The sequence below is a fragment of the Helianthus annuus genome, chromosome 9 (genome assembly GCF_002127325.2).
Source record: "Helianthus annuus cultivar XRQ/B chromosome 9, HanXRQr2.0-SUNRISE, whole genome shotgun sequence".
In the NCBI taxonomy this organism is placed as follows: domain Eukaryota; kingdom Viridiplantae; phylum Streptophyta; class Magnoliopsida; order Asterales; family Asteraceae; genus Helianthus; species Helianthus annuus.
Genome location: NC_035441.2, coordinates 61,294,605 through 61,318,724, shown reverse-complemented (window position 1 = coordinate 61,318,724; position 24,120 = coordinate 61,294,605). Strand labels below are relative to the sequence as shown.

The window sequence follows — 24,120 nt, the reverse complement described above, 5'->3', positions numbered from 1 at the left end:
TTATATAAAATAAGAAAACAACTAAACTAGATATCATGAATTTCATCATAGGCTCGAGATTTAGGGTATGTTTGGCATGGAGCTTTTAGGAGCTTTTATGAGCTTCTAGCTTTAAGCTTTTAAGAAAAAGCTCCTACTCAATAAAAAGTCTTGTTTGGTTGAAGGAGCTTTAAGCTTTTAGGTTAGGAGCTTGAAGCTTTTTGTTGTAGCGTTTAGAAGGAGCTAAAAGCTTTTAGAGAAAAGTGACTATTTTAACCTCTAAAAATAAGGAACTTTTTAATGCATCAACTTTCTAAATTTTTAGTTATGTCCATTTTGGTAATTTTATACATTTTATTAAAAGCTCCAGCTGCTCTACCAAACACCAAATATATCTAAAAAACTACAGCTACTAGCTACCAGCTACAGCTACCAGCATCCAGCCACCAGCTACCAGCTTCCAGCTTTCAGCCACCAGCTAATTTTGCCAAACATACCCTTAGTAATTTCATATATTTTATGACCCATTATTATAATTTTGTGTTACCAAGTAATTGGAATAATTCACGTAAAGATAGTCTTTTAGTAAATAAACGATTGATATTTAAAAAAAAATGTGATTTTTGACACAATTATATTTTTTGTGGACACCGACTAATGATATGTCCAACTTGATTACATCTAAAGCAAGTTCTACGGTCTATTACAACATTAGATCCTTCAACATGTTCACGTTGTTTCTTTTGAGCAAAGAACTCTTCATTTGATTGCTTGCTAAATTGACTTTTTTTTCGCTTTCTGAACTTGTTTCAGATACGAAAGTCATTTTCTTTACAAACTTTGATTTTCAAAACTTCTTGTTATTTTTCTTACCATATTCCGAACTGTTCCTCCCATGATTATTATTTCTTTGTTGATAGTTAAAGTATGAGCTTTTTGGTTAAGAATAGTAAGATTTTCTCTTTTGAAGTTTGAAAATCCTTGAGCTCTTAACAAATTTTCAATTTCAGAAATTTTGACCTCCACTAATTTGAAAACTTGCTTCAACTTTGTTTAAATTCACATTCTGAATCGGAAATTGGTCATCAGAATATAGTTTGTCAGATTATTCATTTTATACACAACCACATTTGGATCATCACTTAAACTAGATGCTGATTTTGGAATGTAATTCTTATGAAAGCTTTCGTCACTTTCAGGTTGTGAACTTGAATTTTCTTTGCTAAATTTTGAATTAGTGCTTTCATAATCAGTGTTGTCGCTTTCATTTTCTAAAACTTTTTCAACAACTTCTTTAACCAACTCTAATTCACACTCATTGTAAGATTTAGTATATGTCACATCAATGTTGTCAGCCAACTTGTTTGTTTGTTCAGTTTTTTATTTAAGTTCAGTGTCTTTTCCACTCTCTTTGGTTTCTTTTGCGAAGAGCTATTCCACATAGGAGGTGGAACTTGATGATAACCCAACCCTTTGTTACCATATCCGTACACGTCTTCCCCAAATTCGTCTTTTCCAGATGGTTTGGGGAGAATATGATCCAAAACATAAGATTAAAACTAAATAGAAATAAATTTAAAAATCTTAACATTTTTAAACTATATCAAATAAACTAATAAAAGTGAAACTTAATAATGTATGAAGGTTTAGTAAAATTAAAGAATTATGTTAGATTATTATTTGTTGTATTAAAAGTTTAGTAAAATTAAAGAATTACGTTAGATAATTATAAAACACCTAAATAAGTTATCTCTAAAACAAGTTAAAACAAAGTGTACCCTGACATCTTCTTTTTGACCAAAGACTATTTTTATGGTTAATGACAAATATGCCCTTATTTTCTTCACACTACTCCTAATTTCTTGTTCTTCATCTCTTTAACCATCGACTACATCGGAAAAAAATTCCGATGAGCATCATCACCTTCTTACACTTTCTTCTTTTTCGTTTTAAGTACTCTTCAACCAACAATCTTAGAGGTCAGAATACAAAAACTCGGGGTGAAAGTTTAAAGCTTACATGGCCGGTTGGCGGCCGGGGGTCAACGGACCCTCCTGACCCCCATATAGTTCCGCCCCTGAGTGGCTCAATGCCGGTTCTAATAGTGAAATCTTATAGATCCACAAACACTTTTTATTATTTTCTTATTGTCATCGGAGTTTTTAAGTAACTAGTATGATCACATACTATATTATAAACTTGTATGCATTTGGATACATTGGACCATTTTCAAACTTTTTGAGGTTAACCCATTTGAGCCTTTTTAGTTGATTGTTAATTAGCTTGTCACATTAGACCCTTTGAAAAAAAACCCAAGATTATACTACTACAGAGTTTACAAGCCGCTTGATATGCTATAAGTAAAACATAATCCAATCCAAACCATTGCATACAAGCATGTAGCATGATTTCAACCCGCTTGACTCATTTGAGATGATTTGTAGTTACATATTTCGACTAACCATACCACTTGTATACGTACATTTCAAAGGACTTTCCCCATCCGGATCCTGTTCTCTTAGTGAGTATGTACTGTGTAATTCATTTTGTAGATGATGATGAGCTTAGCTAGTTCCGTCGGTTTGTATTCTTGAGTTTTAATGTATAAAATAAAGGTGGAAAATAAGTGAAAGGAAGTAAAGGAATTGGTCTTGCGTGTTATATATGGAGTTTGAGGGAATCACCCCGTTCGATCAGACTCAACTATTCTTGACGGAGTTTCATACTCAACCCGTGGATCGGTCGTCTCTTTCATAGAAATCCATTCTCAGATCGGTTCACCCCTAGAGAGTGAGTAGAGAGCCTGAACGAGTCCAGATTCTAACGGTTCTGAGTAAAAAGTGAAAGATGTTGAAGAAAAGTTTGAAACAGTTGTTAAATGTTTAGTTAGGCGAAATCAGTGTAAGAACATGTGGAAACCCTTTAGATCCGAACCGTTCTTGACGAAATGAGATCACACTTCAGTGTTCATAGGAACCCGAGGTGGCGTCACCCTAGAACATCCCAAAATCGGGTGATTTCATGGTGAAAATGTAAGATTTGATGGTGAAGATGATGAGAAAGTGTGTAGTGAGGATGGAAGTACAAGATTTAGGGTGAAAACTTACAAGAATCGGGAGGAATCGAGAGAAAAGTGCTTGAGAGTGCGTGGGTCGGACGGAGCTGTCATATCAATGAACAATTGATGTGACAGTGGGGTATTTATAGGTGAAGAGTGAGAAAGACGGTGTAAATTGAACGGGTCGGACGGCCGTTCGATCGGATGGCCATCCGATCGGATGGTCATCCGGTCGGATGTCCATTCGATCGAATGGTCGTTCGATCAGTTGGCTCGTGCGGGTTAGTTTTTCAACTTCCGTTTCGTGCGTTGAGCGTCGCGTTGCGTTTATGCGAGTTGCGATGGCGCTTACGAGTAACATCCCAAAACATATCATCAGCACACACAAGTAAAGAACATAATAACACACACACATAGAACAATACCAATAACTGTGATTCGAATTGCGATGCGGTAGCGATGTAATAGCGTGAAATAGTATGCGTTGCAAATAAGCGTATAAAATGTATTGTAAAACATAATTTAAAATATCGTTAATTAATATATCAATCAACACAAAGGACTAAACTAATTATCAAATAACGAGAGTGCAAGCAATAATTAAGCAAGGAATGACAGATTTGAACCACAACTTGCCTTTGACCTTGACTTTGACTTGTACTTTGACTTTGACTTCGGAAAATATGCTCAGAGTGTGCATATTTGCCAAGTCTTTTTATTCATTTTCCTTTGTTTCTCCAAGCAACACAGACGAATTCCCTTTTTTCTTCTCCTTTCGATCTGTTGTTGGCTGCCAACCTTTTATTCTCAATCAATGTTTTAAAAACTGGTTTTTAAATCATATCAAGTTAGGCTAAGAAATGATTGAACTGGTTGAACCGAGTTGTACCAGACAATCCAACCAGGTTGACTAATCAACCTTATAAATCCATATTATGTACAATTTTAACTCAAAAAAAAAATCAAAACTACATTATTCCGCTATAAAAAATATATTCCAAAAGTCAATTTGTCATTAAAAAATAATCTAAAAATTCACTATTGGTACCTTTTTGGGCGCTAGGTTTTACTAAGAAGGTAAATCGTCACTTTTTTGAGCGCATAAACGATTAAGAGTCCAAATTTTAACTTTAGCCCGGTTCCCATACACCCGTATTAACCCAATTTACCGGCAGTACAGTTCTTTGTCGTTCCTTCAGTTTACTGATATGATTCATGCCGGTTAAGCTTTTGGCATCTGGTTTAACTAGCCGGTTAAACCGATTTTTAAAACCTTGTTCTTAACTTTCCACTGACATCGAGGCTTTATTACACTTGGGCCAGCTTAGTTTAATTTGTTGTGGGCTGTTACTGAACCATTCCAAAAAACAAAAAACACGTGATCATAAAAGTAAGCCCATTGCATATTTGATAATTGTTCATTCAAATTCATCTTTTTACATGTTAAAAACAACTAGAAAAGAAACCCGCGCTACGCTGCGGAAAAGCAGTCCCTATCAAGTTGTTCCGTCAAGGTACCAATCGGTATAGAAAGTGTGGCGCATGCAATCAAATGAGTTGTTTCATGTAATACGACACTATCAGTTGTTGAAAGTAATAAGCATTATCGGGGTATTTACAGTGGAAACCCAAAAAAAAGTGACGTTGTCTAAGACAACCACCTAAGATTGCTATTTTACAGCGGATACGCAAAAGAAGTTGCCTTGTGTCTACCACAACTATTTACAAAACAGTTGTTGCGTTTACAAAAGATTGTACTTTATAATGTCGCTTCATCCAAAATGAGATCGTTGTTTCCTTTTATGGGGCGAGAGATTTTGGTGTCTTCTGTTGATGTTCATCTGTAGATAAATATTGTATTCAGTTTGAAAGGAAAATTGATCATAAACTTGGGGTGAGCAACATCATCACAAACTTAGTGTGAGCAACATCATACCTGTTGGGTTAAGTGGGCTACGTTTTCTTGTTGATTGTATTGCGGGAGTTGTGGGTTGGATTTCAGCCGTCGTTGTTGGTGCTGAGACTGCTTCGCCTGCTTCTCCAAAAAGTAGGTTTGCGTTAGTGTATGTAAAGGCGGGAAGGGTTTTTTTAACAAACGGGTCAATTAGTGACAAATAATCTATTCAATCTGTGCATACTAAAGATTAAATGATACTGTTAAGCAACATGTGTTATAAATACCTTGTGTTATGATGGGAGTTTCTGATGTAGGTGGGTCAAAAACCTGGTTGACCACAAAGCTTGTACCTTGCCGGAAGCGGTTATTGAACTGCAAGAGGAAAATCTTCTCTTTACCTCTAATGGTCTCCAATGGTTTTGGTATTTGTTGTGGGTTGTCATAACCATGCTGAGTAACCATTTCAACGCATGGTGTATCTATCAGCGAGACAATAGCATCATTGAAAAGAGTAACCATTGCTGTTTTTGTGTTGTCAGCCAACATTGCACTAACACAGTACCTGTTGTTGTTAAATTAGAGGAAAGGCAGTAGTTGTAGTTTTTTTATGCTTACACAAATTTGGGATCTTTCTCTTCTGGGTGATTTATGCATGCGAGGGCACTGCCTTTTGCATCAAGCTTTTTGTTGCACCTCTTGCAACCTTTGTAGTACCAAACTTCCCTTGTATGAACTCTGTAATTGATCCTAGGCAGCTAAATGTTTTGTTCTACATGATGTGTGTAAGATGCAACATATAAATCACATCAATTAAGGCATAAAACTAACCCTTTTTAAGTACTAATGTTGGAAAAAGAGTGTTTTTGTCTTCCTTTTGTATTTTCAGGATGAAATGAGCTCAAATTCACAAAAGAAGCAAAAAGACAACTAATTCTAGCATAAATACAAGAAAAGGAATAAAAGTAGACTGCCCGAACCCTCAACGGCATCCTCCAAAGCCAAGAAGAGAAACCAGAAGCCTGAACACGCCCCGTGCTCAGCCAGCACGGGGCCGTACCCAAGAAGCAGCAGAAAAGACAAACTTGTAGAAGCTTCCATTGCCCACCACAGGGCCGTGTCCAGTGAGCACGGGGGCGTGGTGAAAGTACAGCAGTCGCATTAATTGTAATTGCGAATTACAATTAATGAGGAGAGAGAGTGTCAGACGGGCACGGGGGCGTGTCCAGCGGACACGGGGCCGTGCCTAGCCTTCTGTTCAGCCTAAAAATAGGAGTGCTTGGTGTCATTCCATCTCATCCCTTGGCACACCACCTCTCTCACACTTCATCCACCACCCACCACCACCATAACACCATCATCCACCACCATCATCCATTGTCCATCGTAGAGTGTGTGAGTCGTCTCGGGATCCAAGATTGATAGTAAGAGTTCTTGACAATCAAGGCCATGTTTGCCTAAGTCTCTTACATCACTTGGTGAAGACAAGTGTTTAGTATAATACTTTTTATTTTTAATCTTTTGCACTTTTTATTTGGTTTTGTATTAATGACTTTAATAACTAGTTGCTTATGTTGAAGGTGATCTTTCCTTATCGTTTGTCCGTGGTATCTTGGCATTATTTTACTGTCTATATAAAATAAAATATTTTCACCATTCATATCTCCACGGTCTATATGGAGGTATGTTGGCTACCTGGTCGGGGGTTAAGGGAACGGTTTGGTAAGGGTCTTGCCCTTGTTCAGCGTTTAGAGGTCCTGCTTGGGACCTGGGTCAAATTTAGTAGGATATCCTTCAATGCCCATAGGTATTGGATGGCGGGGATCCAAACTCTTTGACCCCCTCATAAGTTAACTACTATTAATACTATAACCCGGCTATTTAGGACTGTATCCCTGCTGACTCAGACTACTTAGCCGAGGGTAACGTCACCGCCAAAAGCGGGGCCTACCATAATTTGCATTAATAACTTAATTCATTATCTTCCAATAATCCAACCCTTTAGGATTGTATCCTTGCTGACTCAAACTACTAGGTTGAGGGTAACGTCGCCTTCAAAAGAGGGGCCTACTACAATAACTAAGATAATCTCTTAAACAAGTGCAAAAGTGCGAAAATAATCAAAGGTTATACTAATACACGAGTCGGATCCAAGTGATTCATCTTGTCTATATGTTTTTATCTTTATTTTATTTTTCAGCCTTTAGTTAGTTTTTATTTTCTTAGTTTAAAAAACATTTTTCTCACTTTTTGATTTGATTAGACGTTGAGGATAAACCGGTATTAAAAGCTCTTGTGTCCTTGGACGACCTCGTTATCTTACCAACACTATACTACGTCCACGATGGGTGCACTTGCCGATATGTGTGTTTAGTGTTAGTGAATATCGTGTTTTATAAATTTAAAACTTGGCTAAAGGTGTAAAAAGGGCTTAATTATATATTAAAAATATATTACACTACACACGCATCAAGTTTTTGGCGCCGCTGCCGGGGACACAAGGATTTTAAGAAAGCTTAAAATCGAGTGCCTAATCAGCTTTTCAAAACCTTTTTAAAAACGCGCGCACATTTTTCTGCATTTTAGTTTAGTTTGCATTTACAGTAGCCTGAACACGGGGCCGTGCTCGCTGAACACGCCCCCGTGCTGCACATTTTTAGTTAGATACCCAGATACAGAGTCTGAACACGGGGCCGTGCTCAGTGAACACGCCCCCGTGCTCAACGTGACCAGTAACTTTAATTAAAACGCCTAGATACAGACCCTGAACACGGGGCCGTGTTCACCGGACACGGGGCCGTGTCCAGCTTCTGTTTCTGTCATTATTTCTGTTTCCTGGTCCCGAGACTCAGTTGTGGTCTGTTGAGTGATTCTTATGGATCAATACTCAAGAGGCTACAACTACACCTATGATGATGATTATAGGGGTAATTATTGCACTAATTGTCGTAACACACACTCGGTTCAATATAATAACTCATATCAACCATCCAATTCATACGCCTACTATGAGGAGCCCAGGTACGAGCCATCATCTTCATACACATCCTATGAAGACCAAAGGTATGAACCTCCTCCCTCATACTCATATTTTGATGAACCAAGGTATGAGCAAGCCATCACCTTCATACTCTTATTATGAGTAACCATGGCGTGAACAACCCACCTCATATGAGTACAATGAAGAACAAAATTTCGACCCTTATCCATCATATACTTACAATGAAGAACAATGGTGTGAACCATCTACTTCATATGAGTACTATGAGGAGCCAAGGATCGAACAACCGGATTCAAGCTTTGAGGATCCAAATTCTTTTTCTCTCACCGAAGTGACCAATAGGATATTAGAACACATTAAAACTATCGAACGTTACATGAAAGAATCTCGCGCAAGGGAAGAGGAATCCCGCGCAAGAGAAGAATTAACTTGTAATAATAACGTAGAGGTAGTTGAAAATGTAAAAATGTAAGAACAAGAAAGTGAAAAACCGACACATGAGTTAAACAATGAAAAAGGTGAGTCCGATAATGTTAAAATTCATGAAGAGTCTAATTTTGAAGAAATTAATCTCTTGTCACCTACTTTCGAGAATCATTGTTTAATAACCCCTCATGCCAAGTTTTTAAAAGAGTTAAACACTAGTGCTAAAATCAAAGAAATAGAGAGTGTTAAGTTAACTAATGATCAAACTTCGCTAATAATAGAAGACCCTTTTGAAATTAACATTACACCGGTTCCATGTTTCTTTCAAAATTCATTTATTAGTAATATCACCATTGATAAAGATCTTTATGTTAACATAATGCCTAACTACATTTTCGAAAAATTAAGTATTAGTGACTTTACTCCACTTCAAATACCCATTTTTCTATCCGATCGAAAAGTGATAAGATCAATCGGTGTAGTTGAAGATGTTTTGGTTCACACAAATCAAATGGTAATCCCAACTGACTTCATCATCCTTGATGACGCCCCTCTAGTCTTGGGAAAACCTTTTGTACAAACTCATAAAGCTTTGAAAAATCGGAAATTCAACAACCTACCTCTTCAGTTAGGGGCATTCAAAAGGAGTATAGATCTTGAGCGTTCAATGAAATATCCTTTTGGCAATAATGACCCCCTAATTGAAGATGAAGCTGAACCACCCGATACAACTAAAGAAGATGACCACTTTGTCGAAGAAGAGATAACCATAGAACAAACCTTTAAGGTTCTTAATATAGATGAGCCACAAAATAAGGTGTCTTCTAAAGACCCACCCATTGATCTCAAAGAACTTCCTAAAGGTTTGGAATGCTTTTCTAGGCAAAGATGGTAGTTTACCTGTAATTATTTCTTCTAAATTAAGTAACATAGAAAAAGAGAAATTAGTTAATCTACTTAAGAAACACAAAAACACGATCGCTTGGAAGCTTGTAGATATTAAAGGAATAAGCCCTTCCATGTGCACGCACAAAATTTTAATGAATGATGACTACAAAACAGTAATTCAACCACAACGAAGAGTGAATCTCAATGTTCAAGAAGTGGTTAAAAATGAAGTCATCAAGCTGCTTGACGCCGGACTAATCTACCCTATCTCCGATAGTCCGTGGGTATGTCCCGTCCAAGTAGTCCCAAAGAAAGGAGGTATGACGGTAATAACTAATGAGAAAAATGAATTAATACCAACAAGAACCGTCACAGGATGGAGAGTTTGTATAGATTATAGGCGACTGAATGAAGCAACAAGGAAAGACCACTTTCCTTTACCTTTCATTGATCAAATGTTAGAACGACTATCCGGTCATAAATTTTATTTTTTCTTAGATGGTTTTTCAGGTTACTTTCAAATACCGATAGCACCAAAAGACCAAGAGAAAACAACTTTCACATGTCCCTACGGAACTTTCGCATATCGACGCATGCCATTCGGTCTATGTAATGCACCTGCAACATTCCAACGTTGTATGGTAGCCATTTTCCATGATATAAGAAGAAACAATGGAAGTCTTCATGGACGACTTTTCCATCTTTGGAGACTCATATGACCAATGCCTCGATAATCTTGAACGAATGCTATCCCGATGTGAGGAAACAAACCTCGCCCTTAACTGGAAAAAATGCCATTTCATGGTAACAGAGGGAATCGTACTCGGTCACAAAATCTCAAGCGAAGGAATGGAAGTTGATCGAGCAAAAATAGAAACTATTTCTCGATTACCTCCACCATCCTCCGTAAGAGCAATCAGAAGTTTCTTAGGGCATGTCGGATTTTTATAGAAGGTTTATCAAGGACTTTTCAAAAATTTCAAGACCTCTAACAAAATTACTTGAAAAAGATGCACCCTTCATCTTTGACAAGGAATGCAATCAAGCATTTCTAACCCTCAAAGAAACGCTAGTCAATGCACCCATCATGATAGCGCCCGATTGGAAATTTCCTTTTGAAATCATGTGTAATGCAAGTGACTTTGCTGTTGGAGCAGTCTTGGGACAAAGAAAAGAAAAGCATTTCCACCCAATCTATTATGCTAGTAAAACTCTTAATGATGCACAATAAAATTATACAACTACAGAAAAAGAATTACTAGCAGTGGTATTTGCTTTTGATAAATTCCGTTCTTACCTTGTTCTTTCTAAAACTGTAGTCTATACAGACCATGCAGCCATCAGGTACCTCTTCAAGAAACAGGACGCAAAACCCCGTTTGATCAGATGGATTCTACTCCTCCAAGAATTCGACATCGAAATCAAGGACAAAAGAGGAGCAGAAAACACTGCTGCAGATCATCTCTCGCGCCTAGAAGACCCAGCTTTGGAAACGACCAGGGACGAGCAAATCAACGAGAAATTTCCCACAGAATCCTTGGAGATGATGGAGAGTAGACAAGAGCCATGGTATGCCGACTATGCTAATTACCTAGCTAGCGGTATAGTCACCAAAGGATGGCCGCATCATCAAAGAAAGAAATTCTTTGCTGATGTAAAGCATTACTTTTGGGAAGACCCCTATCTTTTCAAAATATGTGCCGACCAGCTCAACCGAAGGTGTGTCCATGGTAATGAAGCACGAAGAATTCTCCGTCATTGTCATGAAGGTCCATACAGAGGACATCATGATGCCGCAAGTACCGCACGAAAGGTATTTGATTCAGGGTTTTATTGGCCAACCATTTACAAGGATGCCCAAAACCTTGTAAAGACATGTGATGCATGCCAAAGATCAGGTAATATTTCTTCCAAAAACGAAATGCCTCAAAATGGCATTCTCGTTTGTGAAATCTTTGATGTGTGGGGACTCGATTTCATGGGACCTTTCCCGCCGTCAAAAGGAAACAAATATATACTTGTGGCAGTTGATTACTTGTCTAAATGGGCGGAGGCCGAAGCTCTTCCAACAAATGATGGAAGAGTAGTGGTAAAATTTCTGAAAAAACTGTTTTCTCGCTTCGGGACACCAAAAGCGTTGATAAGTGATAGAGGTACCCATTTTTGCAATCATCAACTCGAAAAAATATTAACAAGGTATGGGGTCTATCACCGGGTCTCAACAGCGTATCACCCTCAAACAAATGGGCAAGCCGAAGTGACTAATCGAGGTGTAAAACGAATACTTGAAAAAACCGTAGGACTAAATAAAAAGGAATGGGCCGACAAATTAGACGATGCTTTATGCGCCTTTCGAACCGCTTATAAAACCACTATAGGCACAACCCCATATAAGCTCGTCTATGGAAAAAGTTGTCACTTGCCAGTAGAAATAGCTCACAGAGCCTACTGGGCAATAAAAAATGTAAACTTAGACTTAGAAACTGCCGGTAAAAATCGATTTTGTCAAATGAATGAATTAGACGAACTAAGGAATTATGCATATTCTAACTCCGAAATTTAAAAGGAAAGAATGTTAAATTTACATGATAAATATATTAAGTCTAATGAATTTCGGGTAGGAGATCAAGTTCTATTGTTTAATTCACGACTTCGATTATTTCCTGTTAAACTAAAATCTAGGTGGTCAGGACCTTTTTCCGTCACCCATGTTTTTCCGCACGGTGCAGTAGAAATTAAAACTCGAAATGGGATACCATTTAAAGTCAATGGCCAACGGCTAAACTCTACCGAGGATCTATTGAGGATGAGGAAGAGGAGATCTCACTTCAAACGGTTAACGAATAAACTCAATATCATACCCGACATGTTACGAACAGGCAAGTGTACGTCAAAAAACCGGTAAGTCTTCTAACCATTTTCGAAAAAAGGGGCATGCACACGAGCACAAAAAAAATTTTAAAACCTTGCTCGGCACGGGGCCGTGTCCGCTGGACACGGGGCCGTGTCGAGGCAACTGTCGGGATAAAACCCTCTTTTCATAACAGTTACCTCATTCCACACGCCCCGTATTGCCGAAAACGCTCTGGTTCCAGGCGATTTTCCGCAGATTTCCGACGTCACTACCACGTTAAACAACATCAAGGTATGATTCTATCATCTTTAGTAGTTAGATTAGTTACTTGCATGTAGTTAAAACATCAAAAATTGGGGAAAAATCTAGGGTTCTTCGTGTTCATCCGGATCGAACTTCAAATTTTTGATGCAATCTGTTAGAAGTAGTTTAGATTAGTGTAGTAGAAAGTAAATAAACATGTATTGTTGATAGATTCGTTCGATTTCCCACTGAAACCCCAAACCCTTGTTTTTGAACCGAAAAAGATAAAATTGGAAGGGTAAACGGTTTGTTTTGGGAAAAACGACAATTAGGGTTTCATTTTCGGGGGAAACCGCAGCTATTGGGCTAAAAATTTTCAGGTTTTCGGAACCGGGACGAAAAATGAACTTTTTGGGTTGCAGACGCCTGGACACGGGGCCGTGTCCGCTGAACACGGGGACGTGTCCAGCCCGTTGTTTGCAGTTTCTTTACAAATCTCTTTGTTTCGTATTAACTTCTAGTGTATTCTTTCAGATGTCAAAGTTCACAAGGTTCAATGCAAGCGAACTCGATGCTAGGGCGCGATATGAGATACTCCAAACAAGACCCGAGGAGTACCCTAGGCGGGCATGTACGGACTTGTTAACCATGGTGAACCAACTAGACCGATTCAACAACATCGTGACAGGGCCACTGGCAGTTGCATTGAACACTCGGCTTAGGTCGGTGCATCAATGCACAATGGAGTTTTACAATACGTTCGCTTTCAATTCGAGGTGTGACCCGTTTGACAATGAGGGGGTCACATTTCGGTGTGGCGGGACAACGTACTCAATCTCCATGGCACAGTTTGGATCTATAATAGGTCTATACGGTGAAGAGGAATCGGGAAATGAGGAGAATACTGGGGGATTACGAGACTTGGATGAGACCGAACGTCAAGCCGCATGGGCTCAAATAGGTGAAGGAATCTACAACCCTAGCAGCACTAAGAGTACCAAACTGAGGGACCCGCTATACCGCTACATTCACAGGCTCCTCACCTACTCGCTGAACCAGCGTCACGACAGTAGTGGCGTTGTGGGGTTGAAAGATTTGGTTGTCCTTCACTGCATCCACAACCGAAAGCCTCTCGATGTTCCATATCTCCTGTTGCGAAACATGCATCTCAATCGCCTTGCTCGAGCTCCAACACCTATCTTCTTTGGGGGATGGGTGTACCGTCTTTTCAAGCACCTCACGAACATTCCAAGGTCCTTTCAAAGAAGTCCATGGTCGGGACGAGTCGACTACCACATTTGCCGAGCCATGAACTTGCTTTATGAGGCGGAAGACGGGACGGTGAGCTTGCAAAGAACACAAGGTTATGCATGGAACCCACAGGAGGCTCTAGTTCTTCATGCACCACCTCCCCAATACCAGTACCAACCCCATGGCGATCCGGGTCAATCCTCCTCACAAGGAGGCGGTTTTCCTAACTTTCAAAGTTTACATGATCTTTTGCAGGAAAACCTCATGTGCACCAGGAACGCCTACAATCTCGCCAACAACACATACCACCGGGTCGGAGCTATTGAGCGAAACATCAACGATATACAAGATGATATCGGTAGCATCCGGGAGTATATGGCGGGGCATGGGGGTGGAGGTGGGGATAGCGATGAAGACATGGAGTAAGAAGTTGGAGGAACAAGGGGCAGGTTGGTGGTGAGCCCACAGGTTTAAGTACCCTTCTCTATCGAACAATTTATGGCCTGCGTGCTGCTTGTTGAACAATTTACTTTCTTTGACTATTTTTTATTTTCGTTTTATTTTCACTTTATGCTTGAAGACAATTAACGTTGGTAATTTAGGATGTTTTATGTTTGCTTGGTGTGGTATTGAATGATGAAACAGGTGCAAATCAAGGGTTGGAGTGCTAAGACTTAGCACTTACAGGCCCAAAATGGGGAAACCGGGAGACGAAACCTGTTTTTCAGGCTCACAGACTGTCCACACGGGGACGTGTCCAGCCGACACGCCCCCGTGTTCATCTCCCAGACCTGCTGTTTGGTTACTGACCTGCAATTATTTGCCAGACACGGGGTCGTGTCCAACCAACACGCCCCCGTGTTCATCTTCTGTAAGTTTTCAATACTGGCAGTTCGCCACGGGGTTGTGTCCAGTGGACACGGGGCCGTGTCCAGACTGCCAGTAACATAAATCTTTGCTTTTAACACCACATTACACATCCAATCAACCTAAAAATTTATTTTTGGGACACATTGAGGACAATGTGTAATTTAAGTGTGGGGGGGGGGGAGCTAACACTTTGAAATTTTGCAAGTCCTAACAACAAGCATTACACAAAACTCTATTGGAACCGTTAAACACCCCAAATTTTTGCAAAATTTTTATTTTTTCTTGTCAAAAGTTTAAGTTAGGAATCACAAGCTTAATAAGGTTATATTTTTATGAAATTTACAACCGACAGCGTCGTGATAACAAGAACCAACATAAGAAAATTATGAAAAGGCATAACAAGTCTAGTTCAAATTCGATTATATATATTTGATCACATTAAAAACCCATTCCCACAAAAGTGAGTTTTGAGCCTTTATTGAGCATACAAATTTACATCTTTAGACTAAATGCTCATTTTTCGTTTCTTGTGTGAATAGCCGCTTGGTTCTTACAACTCTAGAACTTGCCACGACGATACATTCCCGGTCCTTACCAACTTAAACCCAAGTAAGTAAATGATGGAGGCATTAGGACTAACCATTTTTCTTTCTACACCATTATTTTTCAATTTTTTTTACCACCTACCCAAAATCTCCCTAGTTAACCCCTTTGAGCCTAAACCTTTCATTTCATTACCCAAAATTTTTTTTACCCACCAAAAACCCTTTTTATTTTTCACCCTTTATTTTAGTAACAAGCTCAGTTTTTCGCAAGCTCGTTCTTTTATGTGACTGAAAAAAAAAGTTATATGATGATGAAGTTAAAAACAAACAAAGCTATACCAAAAAAGCTTAATTGGAGAAATACTTCAAAATAAAAAGTCACTAAAAACAAAGTGTGTTACGAAAACCGACACTTTTTATGCTTTTCGCCCTTTTTACTAACCACTAACCCAACCACCCACCTTTAACCCACGCATAACCCTTCACCCAAAAAGTCCTCTTGATGTTTACAAAGGTATAAAGTTAAAAAGGAGGAGGATTTATTGCTTGGCAAGCCTATGGAAGGCGTAAGTTCCTTGCCGCTATCGAGCGATTCACTAAAAAATACACCTTCGGCCGAGTATTGAGTGATTTATCCCGTGAGGTATGTGAACTTGTATATAAATGGAATTTTAAAAAGGCATGTTATGCCAAAATAAGTAATTTATCCTATGAAGCGTTCTAAATAAATCATAACGAATAGGATTGTAAATAAATAAAAATAAAACCTAAAAAGATCTTGGATTCCCGACACTCTATGACAAGCCAAAAAACTTTCTCTTCTACCCATTCCATTTGGGAGTGTAAGCCACACTTAAAAGAGTTTTGCTTGAGGACAAGCAAAAGTTCAAGTGTGGCGGTATTTGATGTGTGTAAAATGCAACATATAAATCACATCAATTAAGGCATAAAACTAACCCTTTTTAAGTACTAATGTTGGAAAAAGAGTGTTTTTGTCTTCCTTTTGTATTTTCAGGATGAAATGAGCTCAAATTCACAAAAGAAGCAAAAAGACAACTAATTCTAGCATAAATACAAGAAAAGGAATAAAAGTAGACTGCCCGAACCCTCAACGGCATCCTCCAAAGCCAAGAAGAGAAACCAGAAGCCTGAACATGCCCCGTGCTCAGCCAGCACGGGGCCGTGCCCAAGAAGCAGTAGAAAAGACAAACTTGTAGAAGCTTCCATTGCCCACCACGGGGCCGTGTCCAGTGAGCACGAGGGCGTGGTGAAGTACAGCAGGCGCATTAATTGTAATTTCGAATTACAATTAATGAGGAGAGAGAGTGTCAGACGGGCACGGGGGCGTGTCCAGCGGACACGGGGCCGTGCCCAGCCTTCTGTTCAGCCTATAAATAGGAGTGCTTGGTGTCATTCCATCTCATCCCTTGGCACACCACCTCTCTCACACTTCATCCACCACCCACCACCACCATAACACCATCATCCACCACCATCATCCATTGTCCATCGTAGAGTGTGTGAGTCGTCTCGGGATCCAAGATTGATAGTAAGAGTTCTTGACAATCAAGGCCATGTTTGCCTAAGTCTCTTACATCACTTGGTGAAGACAAGTGTTTAGTATAATACTTTTTATTTTTAATCTTTTGCACTTTTTATTTGGTTTTGTATTAATGACTTTAATAACTAGTTGCTTATGTTGAAGGTGATCTTTCCTTATCGTTTGTCCGTGGTGTCTTGGCATTATTTTACTGTCTATATAAAATAAAATATTTTCACCATTCATATCTCCACGGTCTATATGGAGGTATGTTGGCTACCTGGTCGGGGGTTAAGGGAACGGTTTGGTAAGGGTCTTGCCCTTGTTCAGCGTTTAGAGGTCCTGCTTGGGACCTGGGTCAAATTTAGTAGGATCTCCTTCAATGCTCATAGGTATTGGATGGCGGGGATCCAAACTCTTTGACCCCCTCATAAGTTAACTACTATTAATACTATAACCCGGCTATTTAGGACTGTATCCCTGCTGACTCAGACTACTTAGCCGAGGGTAACGTCACCGCCAAAAGCGGGGCCTACCATAATTTTCATTAATAACTTAATTCATTATCTTCCAATAATCCAACCCTTTAGGATTGTATCCTTGCTGACTCAAACTACTGGGTTGAGGGTAACGTCGCCTTCAAAAGAGGGGCCTACTACAATAACTAAGATAATCTCTTAAACAAGTGCAAAAGTGCGAAAATAATCAAAGGTTATACTAATAAACGAGACGGATCCAAGTGATTCATCTTGTCTATCTGTTTTTATTTTTATTTTATTTTTCAGCATTTAGTTAGTTTTTATTTTCTTACTTTAAAAAACATTTTTCTCACTTTTTGATTTGATTAGACGTTGAGGATAAACCGGTATTAAAAGCTCTTGTGTCCTTGGACGACCTCGGTATCTTACCAACACTATACTACGTCCACGATGGGTGCACTTGCCCATATGTGTGTTTAGTGTTACTGAATATCGTGTTTTATAAATTTAAAACTTGGCTAAAGGTGTAAAAAGGGCTTAATTATATATTAAAAATATATTACACTACACACGCATCACTACACAAAAAGTAAAAAATAAGATTGAGTGAACCCTTTTTTTAGAGATATTTTTTAATAAGAGAGGTATGTTGTGTTCTGAGGAATTTTTTTATTGGGTAGTGGGGATACAAATGGAAGTATTTTGTATAGGGAGAAAGTAAAAAAAATAGCTGAAAATGAAGGAAGATATTTTTGTGGGAAAAGGTGAATATAAGCGCAATGTACATTTTCCTGGGCAGGATTCAATTCCAAAAGTTGTGCTAGGGTGATATTAGTCCTTTGGTTGGTGGATGCATCATTATACCTGGCTTTGAACCTGTAAAGACATAGAACTTCAATCTACTTTCTAAATGTGTAACATGTAATATATAAATTGTTAGGAAAAGTGAGAGGTACGTTGAAGCGATGTTTTTGCATATGTTTACATCAGGGTTCAGGTAAACATGTGTAGCAGAGGTAGATGTCAATTGGAGATCATAATATATTCCGACTTTCATTGAGGTGAGTGCTAAAATAGCTGGAAATGGTGCGCGCGTGGAACTGTCTTTATCTATAGTGTCAGCTATCTCCTGCCATAGGGAAACCTAAATGAACTTTTCACTGTGGAGAGAAATCAAAGTAAAATATTGTTTGACATATGAATTTAAGTAAGTAGATAATTGTAAGCAGAAAACATATGTACCTAATATCTTCAACTTCAAACTTAAGTAGCCTTCTGTTAGAAGCTGTATGTCTATCAAATGTAAATCTAACAAATCTGCCCATGAAGTCTGAAACGCATGTGTTATATTAAACAGGTGGTGGAAAATATTATTAGAAAACAATAAGGACCCTTAATATGTTATGATATATATTTCTTTGACTATTAGGAAAAGGAGACATACCTGTCAGTATGGTATGATCATCTATGCGTTCTTTGAGATTTGCGTATGGTACGAAGTTGAAATAGTGAAAAGGGAAACCAAAATCCGGTATGGATTCGAAAGTGGTTCCTTTGCCAAGCCTAAGAATGGCATCATGTTTGACAACATTGTATTTATCTCTAGCCTCTCCTGATAAGTAGTTGCTTACACGATAGCAAGAACGGAGAGTGATTTTAGATTCAAGATGCTTTTTGGCGTTTTCATCAACAACAGCTTGTATCGCATCACCCTATTTTATTAGTGAACGATAAAGTTATGTATGCATATGCAAATGTAGGCTCATAAAAGAAGAAGCATGTCATTTTTGAAAAGGGAAAAACTTAATGCCAAGTCCACGAACAGGTAGCAGCACTCGTTGTTGAAAGCATGCGATATCCATTTTCTTACTATTCTAACCTCAATGGGCTCTGCTGAATCCCCATGTGTAATGGTGGAAATAGCTCTAGATGTCATGTCTGGCTTCCTATTGTCAAATACGGTAACTGAGAAGTGCATTTGCATTGAGTAGAAATTCGTAAGGCATGCTTAATGTATATGTAAGCACATTTGTAAAATGGACAGCATATAATGTATGTTTATATATATGTATATATGTGTGTGTGGGTGAGTGTGTATATATATATAGATAGGGAAAGACGGTTCGTATATTTATATTGTAATAGTCATTTTTATCATGGTATTCTACACACATATATGCAGTTGTAGCTATATGTATACCTCGCGTAAGTGTATATCGTGTAAAAAAGTAGAAAAAACGATATTTTTTGTTTGTGTAGGAGGATCCTCTTCCCGGGGTATTATGAGGACTTTTAAAGCGTGAGGGGAAGTCACACGTGAGAAAGCGACATATAGTTGACCGTGGCTGAAAACTGGGTTAGGTAAATAAACGCCGAGTTTATGTAACGATTGACCTTGACTTTTATTTATAGTCATGGCATAGCAGATTTTTACTGGGAATTGCTTTCTTTTAAAAACAAAAGGTAAATTATTATCATTATGAACAAATGTTATGTGAGGTATGTAAACACGGTGGCCAGTAGCAGTTCCAGTTATAATTCGCGCCTCTATAACCTTTGGCAATAATCGGGTAACTAATAGTCTCGTTCCGTTACAAAGACCTGCCATTTGATTAATGTTTCTTAGCAATATAACTGGGACGTTGACCTTTAGAATTAAAGAATGAGGTGGCAAGCCGGTAAAGGTCAAAGAGTTTAGGTACTCAAGCGGATAAAGAAGCTCTAGGTCACTCTTATCATTTGGATGAGGAATGATTGAATCGGAACTCAGGTAGGTTATAGTAGCGCCCTCAGACATTGTAAGAACAAAGTTGTTAATCTCGTCCGCAGTTTTATTTTTGGGGCAAATGATGGCTCTGTCGGAGAGGTTTGCAATTGTCGGATTTTTAAGCGTGTCATCATCATAAATAAACTTAATAAGAGCAGGTAGAGACTTTTCAGTGGAGGGTAGCAAAAATTGTGATGGGATTTCAATATTTTTCACATCTGTTTCACTATCCGTAGCAGGTATGCCAAGTTTACCATCACCTAAATCAAGTAGCCAAGAAGAAAACCATGCGATATCATCTCGTTCTTGGTTAGTTAAGTTAGGACGATGTAAGCGCATATTTTCTGTCAATCTTAGGAGCTTGAAATGTACCCACAGGTTTGACTTAGGAAGAGATGAGTTAATAATCTCAGATTTTAAAGCCTTAGGTTTGATAGGAAGCGTTTGTCTAAAATCTCCGCCCAACAATACTGATTTTCCGCCAAAGGGCTTTGACTGATTGTCAAGTATATCTTTAAGGGTCTTATCAAGCGACTCGAAGCATCTACGATCATTCATGGGAGCCTCGTCCCAAATTATAAGAGAGGTTTCAGTTAGTAGCCTAGCAAGGTGAGTATTTTTTTTTACAAAGCAAATTGAGTCATCTGTTAAATTCAAAGGAATCTTGAATCTTGAATGTGCAGTTCTACCAGATGGTAATAGCAACGAAGCAATCCCGGAGGCGGAAACCGCTAAAACTATTTTTCCCGATGCTCTTAAAGCATAAATAAGGGTGGTCCATATTTTACCGGTACCTCCGTGTCCGTAGACAAAAAGAAGAAGCTGTTTTTTTTTTCTTCAAACGATGTAATAACTAAATTATAGATGCCTAACTGTTCTGCGTTGAGCGCATTTTTCAGAAGCTCATGCTCGGAGGCCAATTTTTGTAAGTCATAATTCTTCTCTTCCATTAAAAGACGGTTTGTTATAACGGAAAGCAAGTCAGAACGTGGCATTGGTAGTCCGTAGGTACGAAGCGATGATGAGCTGGCATTAGAATTAAGAAGAATTTCAATTTCGAATAAGACGTATTGTTCCAGATCTGCTGCGCTGATGTTAGCAGCAAATAAACCCGTTGTACGTTCAAAAGTAAGTGAGACGTCGTCACTCATTGCATGCCAATGTTGTTGCCACATAGCTAACGGATTTGATATTTCGCAAAACAATAACATGTGCGTAAATAAGGATCTCAACTCTTTGGAAGTAGCCCAGGTAGATGCTTCGGTGAACGCGTATGTCCATTCGTCATCATTTTCAAGCAAGCATAATTTGTCACATGCTGCACGATATGTGGGAAATAATACGCCACCAACGGTACGTATATCAGCAAACGTTTGGCAACCTCTTTGGTGTCCTAATAACATACGTAAGTAGAAAGTGTCGCCACTTGAAGGGTGAACATAAGCAAGTCTCCCTATTGCAGGTGTTTTGTTTGAAGACCTACGAATCCAGCATTTTCCAGAGAGATCCCATCTATATTCAGAGACGTAGTCAACGTATTAAAGATGGCGGCCTTTTTCATCTACCTGGTTATTGTGTAACCATTACGTTAAAGTTGTTTGCCTAGCAGCAGGATTGTGCAGCACGCTTACTACCCGTTGGGAATCCTTGAAGCTGACGTTTTGCATGTTCTCTAAATGAACAGCAAGTACTAAGACAGATGGATTTCTACTATGAATTGGGAATTCAAATATTCTCCAAACGGCCTCGTGTGGACAAACAAAACGACCGTCGACAAAGTTTTTTACTTCATCAATAGAAGACGACGACGGCCGTTCGGTTTCGGAAGAAGAAGAAGAAGAAGGCGCTTTTGTGATTGTGAAGCGAATACGATCGACACCCTTAGATATATATTTAAACAAATACTTGATGAGCATACTCCAACCGCAATATTCAACGTTGAAATGCGCCATAAAGCGAAGTAAAAGATCTTTATTGTAAGGAACAACAGATGCATCATCCATAGTGATACCATTTTTTAAGATAGAGAAGCCATTCATTTCCCGTTTGTAATGTACGTAACCATCTTTGTCAAATCGGGTAGAGAGTTCATAGTTTTTGGGAAACTGTTTGGAACAACACCCGTTAACCATGCAAGAAGCATTTGGTTTTGGTAAGCCACATGGTCCATGTAGCATGAGGTCAGTAACAATCTTATGAAGAGTAGCTTCTAATGCTGGATCAGGAATTTGAGCAGAAATATAGATGTCGGCCGGAACTTTGATTTTGTAAGACGGCTTCACCCATAGAAGAGTATGACAATGGGGAAGTCCTCTTTTTTGAAATTCTATCGTATACAAATCTGAAAGAAGATGACACAGAACAGGAAGAAAAATCATTACAGAAGCGAAGGTAGGTTTAGGGCGTTACAAAGAACATGAACGAAAGTACCTGAAGCTACCTCACCGAAAGGAACACCCGATCTGAGATATTTAATAAAAGCGTCAACCTTAAGCTGGAAAACTCTAGCAATGATGTCAGGTCGATCTTGGGCCTTAGTACATGGTGTGTCAGTTAGAAACCTTTGAATTTCAGGCCATTTAACGTTGCAAGTGAATGTTATAAAAAATTGGGGGTTTCCATGAACGCGGCAAATGGCTAAAGCATCTTGATAATGTTTATACATATAGCGTGGGCCACCGGTAAACGACGAAGGCAAAATAGTTCTTTTTCCAATATCATGACCACTCGTGTCACCACGTAACAATGCGTCATGAATTCCTTGCAAAAACTCAGTTCGGAAAAGGTCTTGATGTGATAATATATGTCTAATCTGTTTTGTTCAATACATATGTATGCATCAACTAAAAATTGCTGAAACAAACGGCCACCTCTAAGCAAAAGGGTGTATAAATTAAGACGATCATGGAGCAGGTATCTATAATACATATCCATAGTAAGATGTCGTTGACCGGCGAAGCGAAGCTTAGGAGTCCACCCTTGCTCACCATATATAAACAGCAAAGGATATTGCAACGCCATGTATAGAGGATGTAATTTACGCACTCGTTCAGGAGCAGTAGCCTTCGCATGAATAACTATATCGAAGGTAGATGACCTAGGCTGATCCGCGAACACAATGGCGCCAATAGCTTCAACTGTTGGCACGTCATAACTGACCTCATTTGCAGTGTTATATAAATGGATCATGAAGGTAGGAACATCAACCGATAGGCAAATATCTCTAGCGGTACGGAAAAGTTTGACTAATTTATTGTTTTCGTCAAGTGTGCGTAGCAGTGTCGTAACAATTTCTGAATTTAAACAGGACATCCCATGCTCGCCAAAAAAACGAAACCTGTTTGAAAGTTCGTGTTCAGTGTCAAAAATATACATTTGCAGAAAACGGGGAGGGGTGTCAGGAGGAGGACAAAATGCACCTAGTCGATGACACACTTGACCGCTAACCTTAAAAACATACGGGCCAGTACCTAAATTTATAGAGTCATCAATTTTTGCCCCGAAAGATGTCATTGCAAACATGGAATTGTAGGCGCGAATGTTATCAAGGAATTCATGAGTTTGAAAGAGACACTTTATAGCACCAGGAGGTTCCGTTGGATGCTTTAACGTAATACTACCGCCCTTACAACACTGGTTGTATCGAGGCCTTTGATTAACGGGGCAAGATTTAAGACGCTCGTCATACCAGAAGCGCGCGTGACAATATTCACAGGAATATTTACAGTCACCTATATCTAAATACATAGAGGTAGTAGCTAACAACTCTGTTGGTGTAATCGAAGAAGTAGATGGGTGGTTATTAGAAGGCGTAGCACATGATCTTTTAGCAATAACAGATAAGCACTTATTAGATAAGGAGTGTAACTGTTCTATATTATATGTGAAAGGAAAAAGAGATCCACAACAAACATCGGAAATCATTTCGGCACGACCTCTTCTCTTGTTAACAACAGGTAGTTTGTTTTCCATGGAGAAAAAAAAAGTGTTTCCAATAAAGTAAATTTAACATTACTAACTAAAGGAAAATGCTATTATATGAAAAATAGGTATGATTTGTCTCACATATTGGTATTACAATAACCTACAGCAAAAAAAAAAAAAAAAACCTTGGAAAATCATATTTACTGGTATAAATCATATGGGAAAATAAAGAAACAAAACATGTATTGATTGGAATAAAGGTAGTTGCATTTACCTGAAAAGATTAACAGCTGATTCCCTTAGGAAAAACCCCAAACACTCCTGTGAAACCACAGTTACACTGTATAAGATTAAGACCAAGTAAAGCCAAGAGAAATCTCCTTAAAATCAAAGGGGGAAGG

The 24,120-nt window shown here is 38.7% G+C and overlaps 1 protein-coding gene across 1 annotated transcript; it reads right to left on the bottom strand.

Moving 5' to 3' along the window:
* Positions 1-1,038: 1,038 nt before the first annotated feature.
* LOC110875807 lies at positions 1,039-23,767 on the bottom strand. The gene is made up of 10 exons (XM_035976940.1): positions 22,841-23,767; positions 22,226-22,607; positions 21,398-22,136; positions 20,669-21,307; positions 19,630-20,549; positions 18,908-18,993; positions 18,473-18,740; positions 18,271-18,358; positions 5,219-5,496; positions 1,039-1,283 (listed from the first exon to the last, which is right to left on the bottom strand). The coding sequence occupies exons 1-10, from the start codon at positions 23,765-23,767 to the stop codon at positions 1,039-1,041; spliced, it is 4,572 nt and encodes a 1,523-aa protein (XP_035832833.1).
* Between the last annotated feature and the right edge of the window lie 353 nt (positions 23,768-24,120).